The 17,901-nt window shown below is 34.0% G+C and overlaps 2 protein-coding genes across 9 annotated transcripts; one reads left to right on the top strand and one right to left on the bottom strand.

Moving 5' to 3' along the window:
* Window positions 1-242: 242 nt before the first annotated feature.
* smg (sterile alpha motif domain containing protein 4 smaug) lies at window positions 243-7,454 on the bottom strand. The gene is made up of 5 exons (XM_088181393.1): window positions 6,993-7,454; window positions 2,278-2,971; window positions 1,989-2,207; window positions 1,647-1,863; window positions 243-1,586 (listed from the first exon to the last, which is right to left on the bottom strand). The coding sequence occupies exons 1-5, from the start codon at window positions 7,341-7,343 to the stop codon at window positions 1,391-1,393; spliced, it is 1,677 nt and encodes a 558-aa protein (XP_088037519.1). The 5' UTR covers window positions 7,344-7,454; the 3' UTR covers window positions 243-1,390.
* Window positions 7,455-8,363: 909 nt separating this feature from the next.
* Window positions 8,364-16,211, top strand: LOC148238083 (uncharacterized). 8 transcript variants are annotated; one of them, XM_088205148.1, is made up of 7 exons: window positions 8,364-8,423; window positions 13,018-13,136; window positions 13,242-14,193; window positions 14,652-14,834; window positions 14,898-15,051; window positions 15,132-15,278; window positions 15,576-16,211. In XM_088205148.1, exons 3-7 carry the CDS (start codon window positions 13,299-13,301, stop codon window positions 15,769-15,771), a joined length of 1,575 nt encoding a protein of 524 aa, XP_088061274.1. In that variant the 5' UTR covers window positions 8,364-8,423; window positions 13,018-13,136; window positions 13,242-13,298; the 3' UTR covers window positions 15,772-16,211. The 8 variants fall into 8 exon arrangements, with proteins under 8 accessions (XP_088061274.1, XP_088061272.1, XP_088061270.1 ...); XM_088205146.1 differs by having other exon boundaries at window positions 12,998-13,136; XM_088205144.1 differs by having other exon boundaries at window positions 12,985-13,136.
* Window positions 16,212-17,901: the final 1,690 nt, after the last annotated feature.

Here is a 17,901-nt window from a genome sequence, read left to right as displayed (position 1 = left end):
ATATGTACAAACGTATCCATTCTTATTTTTTGAGGGGGTCAGTATTCAATTGTGATTTTTTTCCAGACCTTTAATCGTTGCCTAATAGCAGTGCATATTTAAGTCGTGTTAAATTTTGTAACACACTTATTGATTATCATAAATCGTTTACCATTAAGAAATAATCAGTAAAAATGAATCAGGCTATCCAAAAAAATTTGGAAGCTGACATATATTTGGTTTTATAAATTATTTGCCTTTACTTTTTGGTTTACTCTCGTGTATGTATATATTATTTTAAAGCGACGTTTGGATTCCCGTAGCTGTTTTATCGTCGTACGTAAGTACTGCATCAAAGATAAACTAAAAACGTATAAACTTAACCTACAAGCTTTTGCGCATGTATATATTATAATGTAAATAACTGCAATATTGCGTTTCCGTCAAAACTAGCGTCTCCTATGTAACAAAGTTAAATTGGTCATATAAAACGAAAAACTAAAGCTAAGAACGAATATCGTCATTTCGTATTCATAACCAGTATGATCGGCAGCCCTTTGTTGCGTAAATTACGATACAAAAATTACTCTATTTGAAATTTACATTTTCTATAATAACGACATAACTAAAAAAAATGTAGTTGTGTCAATACTTTATCGTCATATCTTACTAACACTTTTTGCTTCAACAATGTCTTATCTCAATTATTATTTAGCAGTTGTAGTGGATTATTTTATTTACAAGAATAGTGTAATTTCTATTGCTAATATGGAAATTGTTGAAGTGTTATTTAGACTTGATGAAATAAAAAAAAAACAAATAATACTTAACTACAATCGGTAGTAAATGGCATTTTAAAATTGCAATAAATTTCTGTGAAACTATTTTTTAGTTATGTCGTTGTTATAGCAAACGAGCGATATATAAAGCTACTTCAATAATATATCAATGCTTTATTGTATCGTGTATATAAAATTTTTATAACTATTCTTTAACATTATATTTTGTATTCAATAAATAAAAATCTCCAGCTGTTAACAAATTTATAACTATACGTCAAAATGATCGAAATAAACATATAAGGCCATGTGAACCCGTCGTATACAATAAAGCTACCAATCGTGAGAAAGAAACGTCAAACATACGCAAGGGTCAAAATAATTCTAATCAGTACACTGCGTATACATCGTAATAAATTTGACTCAAATATATATATAAAAGTAAAAAATCGCAAAAGATAGCTACACACTATGTGGCGATATATAGATCTTATTGTTTATATATTATAAAATATATTAATTTAGCTACTTGGCAGTATATATATAAAATAACGATTCGACGATCATTATAAACGAATGCGCAGAATGAGGTCATCGATGAGATGATCTACGCACTCGGGTAAGATCCATCGCTAGTTGATCGCCTGCTCGGTCATTTGAAGGCATAGCGATTCCAATCGCGAGTTGATGTCTACCATGGAGGAGGCGGGCGCTGGATGCTCTGGCGGCGGCGCCGGTGGAACTGGAGGGAAGGACGGAAATGAGGAGCTCTTGCGATTGACGTCGCCGTTCGTCTGCCAGCTTTCACCTTCGGCACAGTTGCGCCATCTTTAAAATAATAAATTAATCAGTTATTGTACATTTTGATAAAAATCAATGGGTGCTCACCTTGGTTTGGTTCTTCTCTGGAATGGTGCATCTCCGAGGTGTGCGAGGAATTGTCGCGGTGGTATTCGATACTTGAGGGATTTGAGTTCTGCAGCTAAACTGGGACTGCGGGTGAACGCGTCGTGTGCTAATGCTCGATCGACTAGCCAACAGTGGAGTGATACAGCAGTTCCTCCGTCTCTACAGGTCGATCCGCCAGATAGTATTCTGGCCGAGGCTGTGAAAGGATATTTATTAGCTAGATTGATTTAATCATGAAATCAAAAATTAACACAAACTGTCACTGTAATATTCCATCTATCAATTAAACTTCTACTAATAGAAAGCATTTACATTAATCACCTAAATCTAAAACTCGTACAACAAGCATAGCTATTGCAGAATCCGGCTTTATCGGACTGACGACGATACTCCTCAGACGCTCAAGCAACGAAGTGACTCCAGCGATAGATGTAAATCCATCAGTTGATAATTCGAGTTCCATTTCTTCGAGAGAACCTTCTCTTTCAGATAGTTTTCTTATCGATAGTAGTAGTTTGTGTCTAGCTCCCTTTGTGACACCTAAATTAAAAATATCGATTAATAAAAATCCAACAACACAAAATGCAAGATTTAAAATTATAATATCTACCAAGCCTTTGTAAATAGTCTTCGTCGATGGCCATCATTTGATCGTACGAGAGATTGGAGAAGAGCCATGCGTATTTGTGTAATCGTAACGTTTTAAGCCAATGTGCTACAGCAGACATTCCGCCACGATCGCCGACTCCGTCCAATTTAATTTCACCATCGCCGTTCGGCTGAGGGAATAGACTACGCTCACTCGATAGTGAGAAACTTCTCGGCTTCTGTGCAAATCGCTCCGCACGCAAGTTCTCCGAAGACGACGAAGCCGGCCATCGCGACGCCGATGGCGGTGTTAAGCTGTTGGATCTTCGAGCTTTCGGTTGCGCTATTGCAGGATCAAAAGGAGCTTCGTCTCGCTCATCGTCGACTTCGATTTCTTTGCCATTTTTAGAAAACGATTCTTGTAAATCATCAGCGGGCGCCTCCGGGGTTGTGTGCAATCCGTCCGTCGCAGACTCTTCGACGGCTCGTTTGAAGTCGACATTTTTTCCTATTGTTCTGCGGAAGGAAGGGTCGCCCTCTTCGCGAAAGCTGGTTGGCGGCGGCGGCGGTGGTGGCGGCTGTACGGTAGGATCTAGGACGTGTGTTTCGAGGAATGCCAACCAGCGTCCGAGAGAGCGACGATCGGCGTCGTCGAGTGCAGGATGTATGAGCAGGTATGAAAGCATTTCCTGACAACGATCGACATCATCTGCAGCCTGAAAGAAAAATTCAAACATTTAGAAGTTACAATGCAATTCATGAGGGAATTTTCCTGGTCCAATTATTTCCAAAAATGACGATTTAAAACATCCGCAGCCCGGCGAAAACGGGAAAAATATTTCGCGGACCAGCATCAACCCAAAATAAAAACCAATGTTAGATAGAATATTATTTATTTAAGCTATAAAATTACAATTTTTAGTTAGCGCTGTTTTTTTGCAAGCAAATTTGATATACGTGGTTGCAGCGTGTTTTCTGAGAGACGAAGCGCTAAACTAACATCCAATCGATTTCGTTTTTATTACTGACATAGATGAAACAGTCTTTTCACACAAACATGAAGTTGAAAAAACTACCAAGGCTGTGTCGCATCAGTAGGGGATTCCCCGAATCGGGTGAAAGTTTGTACGGACCGGCAATTATTTCTTATGGACAGGCGCCGGTTCGAGGACCACTGCTTTATAGGACATAAGCCGAAAAAGGTCGATATATCGACCTCCTGTATTGCAGTGTTGTCGCCTTTTTAGCTCTATCCATTCCCATGAATGCTCTTTAATCGATGAATAAACCACCAATCTGAAGTTGGCTCTCAATCGCTTGTAAAAAATGTTTTATATCAGTGGTCGTTATATGAGCCACTGAACGTTTAAGACTGCGACTCAACGCGTCTGTACATTTATTATTTCTGTGATGACAATTTAGAAAAAAGGTATGTATGTATTTATTATAAATATATTTCTGTATCACTCTATATCACAATATGTATATTAAAATTAGATTAATGTATTGTTTTCGTCACGTTAACTCAACGTGCATAGTTCACAATTTCAGATTGGTTACAGCTGACGCCAGTGGCAGCCTGCCTACATGTGCTACAAAGTGAATGTTTTCGTTCCATAATCATCGTTCTTAAATTTGTATTTTAATTAAATTCTTATATTCGTCTTATACATATGTACAAATGCAATATATACTTCGATTGTTGTATGTGTTGATGACATCGTTTGTTGCCTAATTGTTGAGGCAAAGAACTGCGGCTATATACCTGGCTTGCTTAAAATGATGCTCTTCGTTGGTACGGGCAAGAGAATTTTGCAGCCCATGGATCAATCAATGCACTTCTTTGTAAAGAGATAAAAAATGTTTCCGTGATATTTTCTTGTGATTTTTTATCTTGCTTAGACACACGTTATTTTTATTTGTTTCTCTGTCGGATTGGTGAAGGATATTGTAGCCCGAAAATTCATAAATTTCCATAATATAAGTGAAGTAAAGTATGTCTGTGTTGGTTACCTCACATATATGTATATGCATGCTATATATTTTGGCTTTCGGTCACCGTCGCCATCTCAGAGGAAACGCTCGATTATCTAGCGTTCATATTAATACTTTTTATAACAATATTACGACTTAAAATAAGTGAGAATTGAATAAAGCAAATTTTGACCAATATGAGAGCGCAAAAAACAATTATCCTTTCTCAGAAGTCAAAAATTTACAGCAAAAGCAATAAAATCGTGCCGGCGCCGTCGCAGTGGGAGCCACTGCGATACGATTTTATTGCTTTTGACGTAAATTTTTGACTTCTGAGATGTGATAATTGTTTTTGCGCCCTCCTATTGACCAAAATTCTGTTTGAATACACTTTGACCAGTACACTCATACCAGAAATCAGTAGTAATATCGATAGGGATAACTATCATATTTTTAAAACAGTGTAATATCCAAGTGTAGACAAACTATGGAGCAATATGCGATATCTGTTTACACTTCTTCTGCTTATTTTTTCCTGATAGAAATATTATGGGCTTGACTTTTTTTTAAAAAACTATAATTAGTTTTAGAGCTTTCATTAGGTTAGGTTTGGGTTTGAACAGCAAATGGACGTTTCACAACTGTCAAATTGAGTTTCATAAGACATTTTGGAGCAGCATATAATTTCATTAGCGTCTATCAATTAAATTATATTTTCGATAGTAGAAATATGAAAATGGTGAAAACGACAGACCTATTCGTTTGTTAAACGTCACAAGGTCATTTTTGTCCATCGGCGATCCAGAATACACTATGATTTTTTTATATGAGTCGCTGCGTCTATATATTTCTTTACTCTATGGGCAGATAACAGATCAGCGAACTTAATAGGAAGGGACTACCCGTACCGTCGGTGACCAGATTATTGCGCACACGAAAATTCCACACAGCGAAAATTCTGAATAAAGCGATTGTTTGATTGTCAAATATATTTTACTTTTAATTCCAACTGCCTAATATTTTTCTCTATTTTTAAGGAAAAAATTGTGTAATCATAGGAAATGTAAGTGTATCATACCAATGTAAATTACTAATATTATTGTAAAATATTATTAAATTAAAATCATATTATCCCTGCCGGTCAAAAGAAAAACAAAACATGCAAGGATGTTTATGTTACGAATTCACCCTTTTTTCTTTTAAATAATTTTTTTTAAATCGCTATTCCTTATTTTACATATAGTCGTAAATGTGGATAAGTGTGACTAAAGCGTTTCAGATGTTTAATTTTTTTCTCTGCTCATTTATTGACATGCATTCGAAACTACAAGAAAGCCATAATCAGGAGAGTGTTTGTTTTGGTTTTAATTTAGTTTCATTCAAGCTATTGGACTATTCTCTTGCTATAATGGGGTGGAAAAATAATCTGACACTTGGAAAAACAGCTTTAATCATTACTTTTCCTATGGAAAACAAAATTCAGCGTTACAAATAAAAATTAAATATTTTTAAGACGGCAGTGCATGAAGCGATTAAAAGATTACAAAGTAAAGGACTAAATTCGTCTTGCTTTCTAATATTTTCATTACCACTATTTTTCACAAGGAAATTTGCTTTCTAGTGAAAAATAGTGGTATTGATATTTCGTTGTCAATCGTGCAACGTCGATTATGGGAAGCAAATCTTAGAGGACGCATTGCTGCCAAAAAACCTTTGCTATGCCGAGGAAATAAAAAGAAAATCCATGAAAGTCCATGGCCATAAAGCATAAAAATTGTAAAAGTCCTATGGTCTCATGAACGCACAGTCGGCGAAAAATGAGTCCTAACTGTATTGTGCCAACTAAAAAGCAAAGCAGTGATTCAGTCATGGCGTGGGGTTGTTTCCTAACAACAGGAGTTAGAAATTTGGTTAAAGTAGACGATATTTAAAAAAATAACATTATAAGACCATTTTAGAATACTAGGTTTTACCTATGGACAGATATTTGACTGGACCAGGTTTTGTATTCTAACATGACTACGATACCAAACATGCTTTTAAATTATGCAGAGGGTTTTTACAAACAAAAGAAGAAGGATTATAGAAAAATATGATTTGGCCACCTCGTTTGCGTGATTTGAACTCATTTGAACGTTTGTGGGATAACCTGGATTGGAATATTCGTAAACAAAAAGGCTTTGTGGGAATGTCTCCCGAACAAGTGGATTAGCAAAACAACAAATACGTTAATAAATTTAGCTAATAGGATGCCAAAAATAGTAAAAGCTGTATTACATAAAAAAAAGGTGGATTTTTCGATGAAAAGGCAGTTTGATCACTTTTTACCTCTTATGTATATAATGTCGTTTTTATTTATTTATTTAAGGCATATTAATAGAATCATCAAGAAAATAGTTTGATCTTAAACTTTTGACCGGCAGTGTATATAGACATTATTTTTTATATATATTTACGTATTCTTGAATATACATACATACATATAATATATGTTTACTGTATATCTATGATCAGAATTTTGGTTGTTTGAAATTTTCGCTGTGCACAATTTTTGTTTGCGCAATAATCATCGAAACCGTACCGTCAGTTAAGTGTTAGTAAAAAATAGATGTTTAAGTTTTATGGCAAACTTATGTGCGTAGTAAGTTTTCATCCATTTCTGGTTAAAACTATGAAGGAATTCCAGATGTGACAAGTGTAACGTTATAGGTTTTTTCGTAAAAGTTGGGCCATAATCGAGTTTGAATCTAGTAAGAAAAATACCTGCACGCAGTGTCTGAGCAGCGCCGGCACGTGAGTGAGGTAGAGCGCCTTGGCGGGGGCGTTCCCCGGCCTGAGCAGCGGAAGATGCGCCAAGAGCACGGCCAGCCTCTGTTTGGGGGGCATGGCATGCGCAGCTCTCAGGAAGTGCATGTCGTTGGCGTTGGCCTCGGCCTCCAGCCGGCTCCTGTCTTTGGTGGCTAGCGCCGCCTCCGCCGCGTGCGCTGCCAGTCGCAGCCCGGGCCAGGGTACGCGCCGCAGCAGCGCCACCAGCACCACCGTGCGCTCGCACGCGCCCCACGACTCGAAGCGCCCCGCCAGCGCAGACACCTGCTCGTAAAACGGCGGGTTCATGCCTTCGCGCCCATGAGCCGCCACCGTTGCAAACTGTCAAAATCCGACCGACGCGACACGGCCGCGCGCAACCAAGAGGACGACGCCGCGAAGATAGCGCCGAATGACCGCTAACCGTCCACACGTCTACACTTCCACACGTCTTCACCTTTACGTTTATTACGGCCGATTCAGCTAGCGCTAATGATAATTATATAGAATATTATTCTTGTCTAATTAATAGTGGGTAGTTTCGATATTATTTTATTATTATCACATTCGTAATTAACCAATCGAATATATAAGTATAACCAGTAATATATATAATTGTAATATTAACTTCACATAAAAGCGTTTAAAGGTGGCATTGGGCCTTACTTTTTTTGTAAACGATGAAGGTCGAACTGTAACAGTCAATAATGAGCGTTATAGGCGCATGATTATTTTCTTATGTTAGGTTTAAAAAAATAATTTATGGAAGCCCTCTAAGCAAAAATCTAACTGTTTTTTGCATATAACGAAATGTAAACAAATATCAAATTATTTTTTCCAAAATGTGTAGATATATAATTTATTTTATCGAATATTTTGACCGGGCCCCAGTTATTTGCGTACTATGTACGACCCCTCTCGACGGCTTTGGTTCTTGTACTACTTTTTTTAGAACTACACTACTGCTGGAAAGTATCCGAATTATAGTAAGAAAAGTATCACTTTAGTGTGCAGTCTACCGTTACATTTCTACTTTAGCGTGCAGTCTATCATTAGATCTGTTGAGAGTTACAAAACGTCAATTTGTTATATTTTAATAGTGCAAAGTTTTAAATTTATTGTGCAAAGTATTCCAATGAAAAGTATCAAATTTATAAAAAAAAAATATAATTTTAAAGGTAAAGGTAGTAATAATATTTTTAGCTTTGCAAATAATATCTATATATAAAAATATTTGAATTACACCAATTGTTTAAATGATATAGACGCTAAGTAATAGCTTCGTGATTGCGGCAGGCAACGGCCGAAATTGAATATTGCGTTAAGACCAAGTTAGAAGATGCGTCGATAGGCGGAGACGGCTGCAGTGACGTTTGGCGGCCGGCGGGCGTAAATATCGTTGTTTCGAACGTTGTCGCTTCGGTCGCGGGCGGTTCCGGCGTCGGGCGGCATGTCGGTGACGGCGTCGGCGCCGGGGGGCTGCGCGGGCCCCTTGTGCCGCGCCTGCCTCTCGCCGGGGCCTTCGCTGCGCAGCATGTTCGCCGGGGCCCCCGCAGCCCGCGAGCCCCTCGCCGTCGTCTACGCCGCCTGCACTAGGCTGCCGGTACGCTGTCGACGACCCGTTCCTTGCGTCGCGTGGCGTTTTTACTCTCTTTACTGTCACCTCTATACTTTTATTAAAAACATCTATCAAATGACATACACGTACAATTATAAAAAAATATAATGTTTATTTTATTTGTTTTTGCGTACATCGCAAAAAACATGAATATATTTTTAGTGTGTTAATTTCAATACACTACAATTCGTCGTAAGTTTGCTAAAAATTGTACAAGGAAGACCAGGTCTCGTTGAAACTTTATAATTGTTCCAACTTAAAATTGCCTGTCAAATAAAAGAAAATGTTCGTCTTAAACAACTTTTTTGTTTTGTCTTCATTTTTATATTTAAATAGCGCCGCAGTCAAATTTCTTTCGAAATATATCAACTTTGTACCACTAGAATACAATTAAAGTATTAAAAAATAATGGCTTTGATATAAATAGCATTTCGTTAATACTTACTACATATGTTTTTATTTTATCAATGCTGATTTTTGAGTCAGCAAAAACAATATCAATGTCAAAATATTTTTTTAACAAGATTTGATATTTTGTACACTAGGTTTATGGGTGTCATTAAAAATAGGTACATATATAGTGACCAGATTTTCAAAAATAATAAGTTTCCGAATATAAAAATAGTGTTAATATATATGGATTTTTAAATTATAAATAGTTGTAAATCTAGTGTTAAAATAAGCACAATACAAAAAGGATAAAAAATTCAAAATAATAAAGAGATCAATGTATTGTCCATATAGCTGCTTCATTATCAGGCATGTGTTTTTAAGCATTTTTTATTAACTGATATTTGTTGCCTCTCTGTGATGATTGTTTATCCAAGAAATAACATATAGAACAAAATCCTGATCAGGCAACGGCTTTCCCAATTGTATAATACTCATTAAATTTGAGATGTAGTCTACAGTAAAGCAGCATCTTAGTCTTATACATATTAAATTCATTAACCACTTAAACGCCATCTACTCACCGGTGAGTCACTTTTTGATAAAAAAATTTTAAACAAGCTAACGGATTATTTACAATTGTTTTTAATTAATAAAGATTATTATACTAGCTTCATTCATCAGTAAACCAAATAGTTTATATTTATTTTTATAAAGAGATACTTACCCGTAAAAAGAAATAACAGGTGACTCGCTAAAAAGTTGCTGGCGTTTAAACTTAAAACTCGTTTAACTTCTTAACTGCTAAATGCAATTGTATTTGTATTATTTTAGTCTTTAATATTATATCGGACATCCTAATATTTTGTTATTGGATGTGCTGAAGGATAAAATATTTCAGAAAGTTGTGTAAAAAATTATAATTCTCATCATCAGTAATTTCTTCATTGAAATTCATGTGGGTAGTAGATAACAACCGACGTTTCGAATTATCTGCCACAATAATAACTTGTCTCTGGGAAGAGAATTTAATTAATTGATGTTTGGAATGGAATATTCTTAAACATATTTTCCGCTGTTATTAACATTAATTATTTTAGATCTAAAAAAACATTATTGGTTCAGTTGCAGATTGTACTGCACACTAAATTTATCACCAAAGTTATTTTTTAAAAGGCGTTGAAGCAATTAAAATCAATTATAATATAATTTTTGGCATTCTGCTCTATAATGTTTTTAAATACAATTGTTTTAATTTGCTTTGCAATGTGCTCATCAATTTTTGTTGCAGTATATATGGAATGCAAATAATTTTTAATATCAACACCATTTTTTTCTGTAATTCTAAAGCTGCTTCTATATAATACATAGGTTATTTCGTTTTACTAGGCTATAAGCCGTGTTGAATATATTTTCTGTGCTTTTAATTTCTTAATAATTTATTTATCTAACTGTTAATGGAATATCTTGCTTATTATGTTGGTTAATAATACCGTGAATTTTTAATTGCACAATTGATTTAAAATATTCTTTTATTTTTTTGCGAAGAGAAGCTTACTTATTATATTTTTTAACTTTGTGTGCAATTACAAGGCGTTATCCATTATTTTCAAACGATGGTCGATTCCTAAATGGATAATGCGTGAACAATCTTTAAATTGTTCTTGTTTTTCATTCGAGCTATTGGGTATTTGATTGTTCGTTTTAGCATTTGATGATAAATTATTGATTAGAGTTCACTGAAGAAGATTTGTAATGAGATTTGAATTTCTATGGATAATTACAGAATTTGTCGAATTGCGAATTGTTTTTTCTTTAATTCAGGAACAATTCTAAATTTTCTTATTTTCTCTTAATTTTAACAATAATATCTACAGTTTCAATGTAATTTGCAACTAGAAAATATTTTATTGAAGTAAGAAAAGCTCGATGTTCAACAATTGTTACCGGTTTCAGCAACAAAAAAAATTGATATAAATGATTTTGTGAACTTGTGTTTGCATTTAAAAGTTTAAACCATTTTTTTCATGTTCAAGTCGTGTAACATCAAATTTGTAACAAAAATAAAATATATGTAATATCATAGTAACTGGTTGTCAACTCCTACAATACAATTGTGTGAGTAGAGCATCTGTGTGTTTTGGATTAAAAGTAGAAGGCGTGATGTTCACTGACGTAGAATATATACAAATTAGTTCAATATCCATACTGCAGATTTTACCATTTCTGTTACTGTTTTTAATGAACGAAAACTTAACCTATATAAACGTTCAGTTAAGTTGAATTGTTCAGATTGTAAAACAAAATTTGAATTTTTTGTTGGTTTGCCTTTATTATGAGTTTCGTTGTTAAACTGACATTACTTGATACGAGTTAAATCTAAAAAAATTGACAACCGGTTCTATGAACTCACAATTTTTTAACAACCGGTTCCCGAGAACTGGCGTACAGAACACTGCTGCATGCATCTATACCAGCACCATAGACCATTGCTATAAGTCGGTGACTAATACCTAAAAGACCTGGGGTTCAAATCCCATTTAATTTCTATCGCATCTGCGAGATTGGAATCTGTGATTATTATATAATTATAATTCCGATTGATTATTACAGATTAGTTTTTCCTAGTTTTTCCTAATCTCACTGATGAGTTTTGTGACGAATAATTAAAATAGAATCAAGCTAAGCCATGCATAGTGATGTCTATTGATTGTGAGCAATAATAATAGTTTATAAATAATAAAATAGTCATTGATTTACAGAATTTTATTTCAGTTTATTGTCTCACTGTGTTTATGTTGATCCGGTTGTAACGCATTGGGATAACGCCTGTTATGTTGCTACGGAAGATTTACAATAAATTAACATGTCATACCAAATCACTGATGAAAGCAAGAACTTAAACTTGTTGATTTTCTATCTGATGTTTTCCCTCTATGAATTTGACTACATTGAATCTTTAAAAAAATATTCTAGTCTTTGTATTTGTGTTAATTTTGCGAATAATATCTATTGGTTTCTACCACAAATAAATAAACCGTATATGTGCTGATAAAGAGCTCTTTTTTGAGAACACTGATCCCATACAGAAAACAGCCATACCAAATGAGCGCATATACGCGCTCTACTTTGTTCTCATTTTACTAGCGAGGCTTGAAAGTTTTGTATGACATAAAAAGTTAAGCACATAGTGACATCTTTCGAGATGACGAAAGTATATTAAAATCGGATAAATTTCGAATATTATCGATATTACAGGGATCCAAATGAAAGCTTTGTTGGCGTTCAATGAGAGTCGCTGTTCAGGGTTGTGCCACGCAGTACTTTTTGATTACTAACGGGAATAATTATCATCAATTTCATCTTTGGCTTGGCGTGTGCTTGACATTATTTTATATTTTACCTTTTTCGTCGATATAGAATTTTTGATTTTCTTGTATTTTTTTTATGAATGTATTTCTTATTGAATTTTTATAAAAGCTATGTGACAACCCTAAAATTTTATTTTTTAAACGTCTGTATTTAATTAACCAATAAAACTAATTTTCAAATATATATTTTCCAATATATTATAATTATTTTATTTTTAAACTCTTCTATTAGCAATGTGACAACCCTGACTTGAATCGAGAAAATATAATTATGTTTTTCTAAGTAAATGACAGTGAAAATGTCACATTGTACATTTATTTGATAAGTCGTCATAATATACCATCGACAAATTTCCGAAAAATCTAATTTAAATAGATTTTGTTTTTGCTAGAAGATTCTCGGCGTGTAGTGCACGTCCTTACCAATAATTTGCGGCGTTTAAAAGGTTAATATAAATTGATCCAGGAGAGGTGACAGTTTTAAAATCCGGTTGCGGTGATGTGTTGTCGTTTTGCTTATTTTATCTAATTTTTATTTGTTTTTTGTTTATAAAGCTTACATGCGTTGAAGTTTTATTTTGCAGTTTTTGTATATTATGTTTAGTGCAATAAGAAGACTATTTTGAGTTTCTGAGAAGTAAACCGAGCATGCCAGCTTTCGAAACGATCATAGTTTCTAAAGGTGCAGAGCGTAACTTCCTATAGCAAAATTGAAATTTTTTGGTAATGCTTGTTTACGTTTATGATTTTTTTATATTATTAATTATTTTTAGCCTTTAATCTCAATATTTTTTTATTGTTTTAATGTGAGTTTTTATTATGTTTCAGGCCTCAGAAGATGACGGATTATCGTCATCGTTGTGTCTTCGTTGCGTTAAGAATTTAATGCATGCTTACAAATTCATCCAACAGTGCGAGAGAAACGAAAAAAAGTTTCGCACAATGTATTCCAATTATGGAGAAATGAGAACTTCCATGTTGATCAAGGTCGAACCAGATGACCTGACGTTCGAAGGTGGATTGCAAGCCTTGGATTTTGACGAGACTGAATCTAAACGCTCGAGTGAAGATGTATCCAAAGACGATACAGCGCCAAGTTTAGATTCTAACTGTGACGACGAAGACGATGACAACTCAGACGTCAAACCTGAACTTGATGACGCCGAATTAGAAAATAGTTTTTCTGAATTCGGCGATGATAATTCAGATGATAAAATCTTGGGACTCAAGTCTGAAAACGAACAGTATAAACATGTTTGCGAAGTATGCCATAAGACGTTTTCGAAACGATCAGGATTGACGAGGCACATGTCCAATCACGATGCCAGTATCAAGCCTTATGGATGCGGTCAATGCTATATGCGTTTCAAGAGAGAAGATCTTCTTATCAGACATTCCGGTTTGCACATAATCGGACTCGGATTGAACAACTATATATCTAAGGAAGAAACTAAAGAGGATTCTAAAGATGAGAATGATAAAACATATTCTTGTGAACTGTGTAAAATGGAGTTCTCCACGAAAAACGGTCAATCGAGTCATATGAAAATTCACAAGTCTGAAGATGGTTATAATTTGAAAAAGTTGTATCGATGTGAAGAATGTGGGAAAGCGTTTCCGGTCAAAGGCCATCTGAACAGACACGTAAAGATACACTCTAAAATTAAACAATTTAAATGTAATATATGTGAAAAACAGTACTCTCGTCAAGATCAATTATTATCTCACATGAACAAACATAATGGGGTAAAACCAAACGTTTGTCCTGTGTGTAATAAAGGTATGCATTAATTTGTTTTCAATAGTCAATATTATTTTAAAAGAGTGGTGCCTAGTAATGTAATTTATTTTCGCTATTCAATTCACCTATTTTAAACATTTAGAATAGCGCAAGTTAAAATTTTAAATGTAAGTTTTTGATTCCATATTTAACCTTTTATACAGCATTAATCCTAAAATTTGTGCCTCAAAATCATCTTAAACATTATTGATGAAAAGATAATAAAAATGATATCTGTACTCTATTCATATCCATTATTTTATAACTATTATTATATAGAAGGGATAATATATACTTAAAAATATTGTATTGCAGTACACATGATACAGTTTGATAATTTAATCTTCGTACTCAACAAATAGGAACGTATTCTATTTAATTATGCATCATAGTTTTTAAATTAGGTTTCATATTTAATTAACTTAGCATCTTGCTAATATATATTTTATAATTTACAGCCTTTGCTCAAATATGCAATTTGAAAGATCATCTGCGAATACACACCGGAGAAACGCCTTTTTTGTGTTCCGTCTGCGGCAAAGCCTTCAACAGCGGCTCAAATTTGAGGCAGCATATACAGCGGCACACGGGTGTGACGCCGTACGCTTGCAATCTGTGCCCCAAGAAATTCATTAGCAAGGGTATTTTATTAGAATCAAACTTATACTAGTTAAGAATGATGTTAACACGATAAAACACCTCAGGAGAGCTGACGTGCCATATCACATCTCATTCCGGTGCTCATCCGTACATTTGCGACATATGCGGCCATTCGTTCACCAAACCAAATTCGCTCAAGAAGCACAAACGGATACATTTGGGCGTGAAGCCATTCGCATGCGACGTCTGCGATATGAGGTCTAGATTAACTTTCATTATTTTGTGGTATTGTATACATGTATATATATGATATGCGATGTAATCTTTTCATGTTTCAGTTTTGCATATAAAGATTTATTGAAGAGGCATTATAGAATACACACTGGCGAAAAACCGTATAAATGCAAATATTGCGAGCGTTCGTTCATACAAAGCAACGATTTAGTTAAACACACTAGAATTCATGTCGGAGAAAATATATACGAGTAAGATTATTATAATTTCCTTTACTGTAATAAATAATGAGTATTTGAGAACCTGATTTCTGAATTGATACTTTTGAACTAAGTATTTCAATAAATAAATTGTAGTAGCAAAAACTGATTAAATTAAATTTTAATGTAATTTATCAGAAATATGAAAACCAATCACTCATGCTTCAGAAAAAGCAACTACTTGGGTGTCTTATGCATTTGAGGTGTATCTCATATTACTCGTATAATTTTGGAACTATTTTCAGAGAGCTTTTCAAATGTGTGATTTATTCTTAATATTTTTTACAGATGTAAAATATGCGGGCAAAAATTTAGACTACAGAGTGATCTGAAAAATCACTACCCTTCTCATTATATCAAGACTGACGACGATTTAGACGATACGAATATAAATAAAACTGCCATAAAATTAGAACCTATCATCACTATCACCACCGCTGACGGAACCATAGCCAAGCTGGAACGTGAAATACCTATGGAGTAAACCCATCAGATTTATTAAAACTTGGAAAATAAATATTAACGATCCATCGATCAAAATAGTCAGATCACCGTTTTTTTAACGTAGCGTGTAATGATCATTTCAATATCAATTGCTTGAAATCATTAACGCACATGTGACTGATTCTTCGCTTGTTGAAGAAACCTTTTTTGTCGACTGATGTGTGATGCTAATCCGAGGATTGCTCCTTAGCATTGAACACAGTGCAAGTGTCCTTTGTAAAGTTGTCTCGTCGGTTGAAGAATTTATTGGATAATCTGGAGATAGGAGCTTCATTCTATTTTTTTGATTTGTATATATGTATAGCCATGTTGAGTTAATTTTCACCCGTTTTTAAAGAATGATATTCCGTCTAGTACAAAACTCATGTAACTAGTATTTTTTAAAAGAAAAATATTAAGAAATAAATTATACCAAATTAATTCATTGTTTTGCTCCTGTAGTGTTACCAAATTAAAATACTGTATTTCACGCTAAAATTAATATTTTTACATCAATTTTAATGCATTTCTCCGTTGGATTGGGGATTTCTTCGAAAAGGTTCTAAGTTATATTTTATGGGAAATTTGAGTAATAAAGAAAATATGTGACATCTAGAATCAATATTAGACATGAAAAAATTGTCTGTGTATTTGCTTTTAATAAAGATATAAGAAGAGAAGTCTCATTTATATCTTCTTTCAAATGGATGCTATTTAACAGGTAATTATTTTGAGAGATATATGCATTTAAATGAATACTTTGTTCCGTAAAAAGTTTGTGCATTTATATAAAGTAAATCTTTGGATTTTTTCGTCAGGAAAGGATTCGTTGCGGAGTTATTCATAAGGTGTTCACGGTTCTGACCAAAGTTCGCTCACTCGCATCTAATTTGTCTAACATTAATGCACAAACAATTTGTTTTATTGAACAATTATTTTATATATTGCTCAATTAAATTGTCCTCTTTTTAACTAGGATCAAAAACTTGAGCGGCGTCTAAAAAGCTATGTCTGTTCAAAAACTAATGGAATATTTTCTTTCGAATTTGGCTTTTAAATTAGTATTGGTAAAATCATGTTCTCTTTTGCCTCGACTGATAATATTGGTGGAAGTAGTTATTTGAAGTAGAAACAAAATTCAGTCTGAGTAGTCGAATATGCAATAAAGGATGGAGTTGAAGACTAAATTTTTTATTACTACAGTTTTGTCAATGCTTAGGTCATTAATTCGTAACTGGCGTACCAAGGACGACGCTAGTTGTGTTACGGTGTTATAGGTTCAACAGAAAGAAAATCCTTAATGGTACTACAAGATTTTTGCAAGACTATATCAATTAAGTTTTTACCATAAAGTCTACATTAATCGGCTGCCGTTAAAAAAACATAAAATATCCTTTCACACAGATTGTTCAGGTGATTTTATAGAATGTACAACCATATTGAATACAATATCACTGTGCACTACATGTGCCACGCTAAACCACTTCTAAGATAATAGAGATAAGGAGTGACTCATCGATGGAAATCTCGATAAATTATCCAAATCTATGAAGTTCTAATTATATGACAAATATTATAATTAATCATGATTCTTTAAAGGAACAATAATAAAAACACTTAATGGCACGTCATGCGATCGCCTATATAGATTGATTATGTAAAAAATAGTATGTCAAATTAAAACTGAATAAAGAAGTATTAAATATAATATTTATTTTTCACTTATATCTGCGGTTAGTGCAAATGAGGCTAGATCTATTTATAGGTTCTCCGTCTTTACAACTGTATACAGTTCTTCTCAAATAACAACCATTTTATTTGATAACCCTCTTATTTCCTCCATTTATAGTTTGCAAAATATCCATTATAAAGCTAAAAAAAGGTCATCTCGAAATTTTTGTGAAACTGGGGCGTATGGCAAGCCAACTCATATTTGTATGTTTCATGTACTGCTATAATTATAAAAATATATTTTTTCAGTAATGCACAGATTTATATGTATGTATATATAAGGTGGCCAGACGTTAAAATTTCCGCAATCACATTTTTTATTTTTTAGCTCCTGTAGTAATTTGTCCTATGTCCTCGAATAAAAGTTTACGAGATGGCCTTTTCATTATCAGTGTCGTTC

Source organism: Plectrocnemia conspersa, unplaced genomic scaffold (genome assembly GCF_051122295.1).
Source record: "Plectrocnemia conspersa isolate PC_06_02 unplaced genomic scaffold, ASM5112229v1 ptg000002l, whole genome shotgun sequence".
Classification (NCBI taxonomy): domain Eukaryota; kingdom Metazoa; phylum Arthropoda; class Insecta; order Trichoptera; family Polycentropodidae; genus Plectrocnemia; species Plectrocnemia conspersa.
This window is presented reverse-complemented; position numbering and strand designations above follow the sequence as displayed.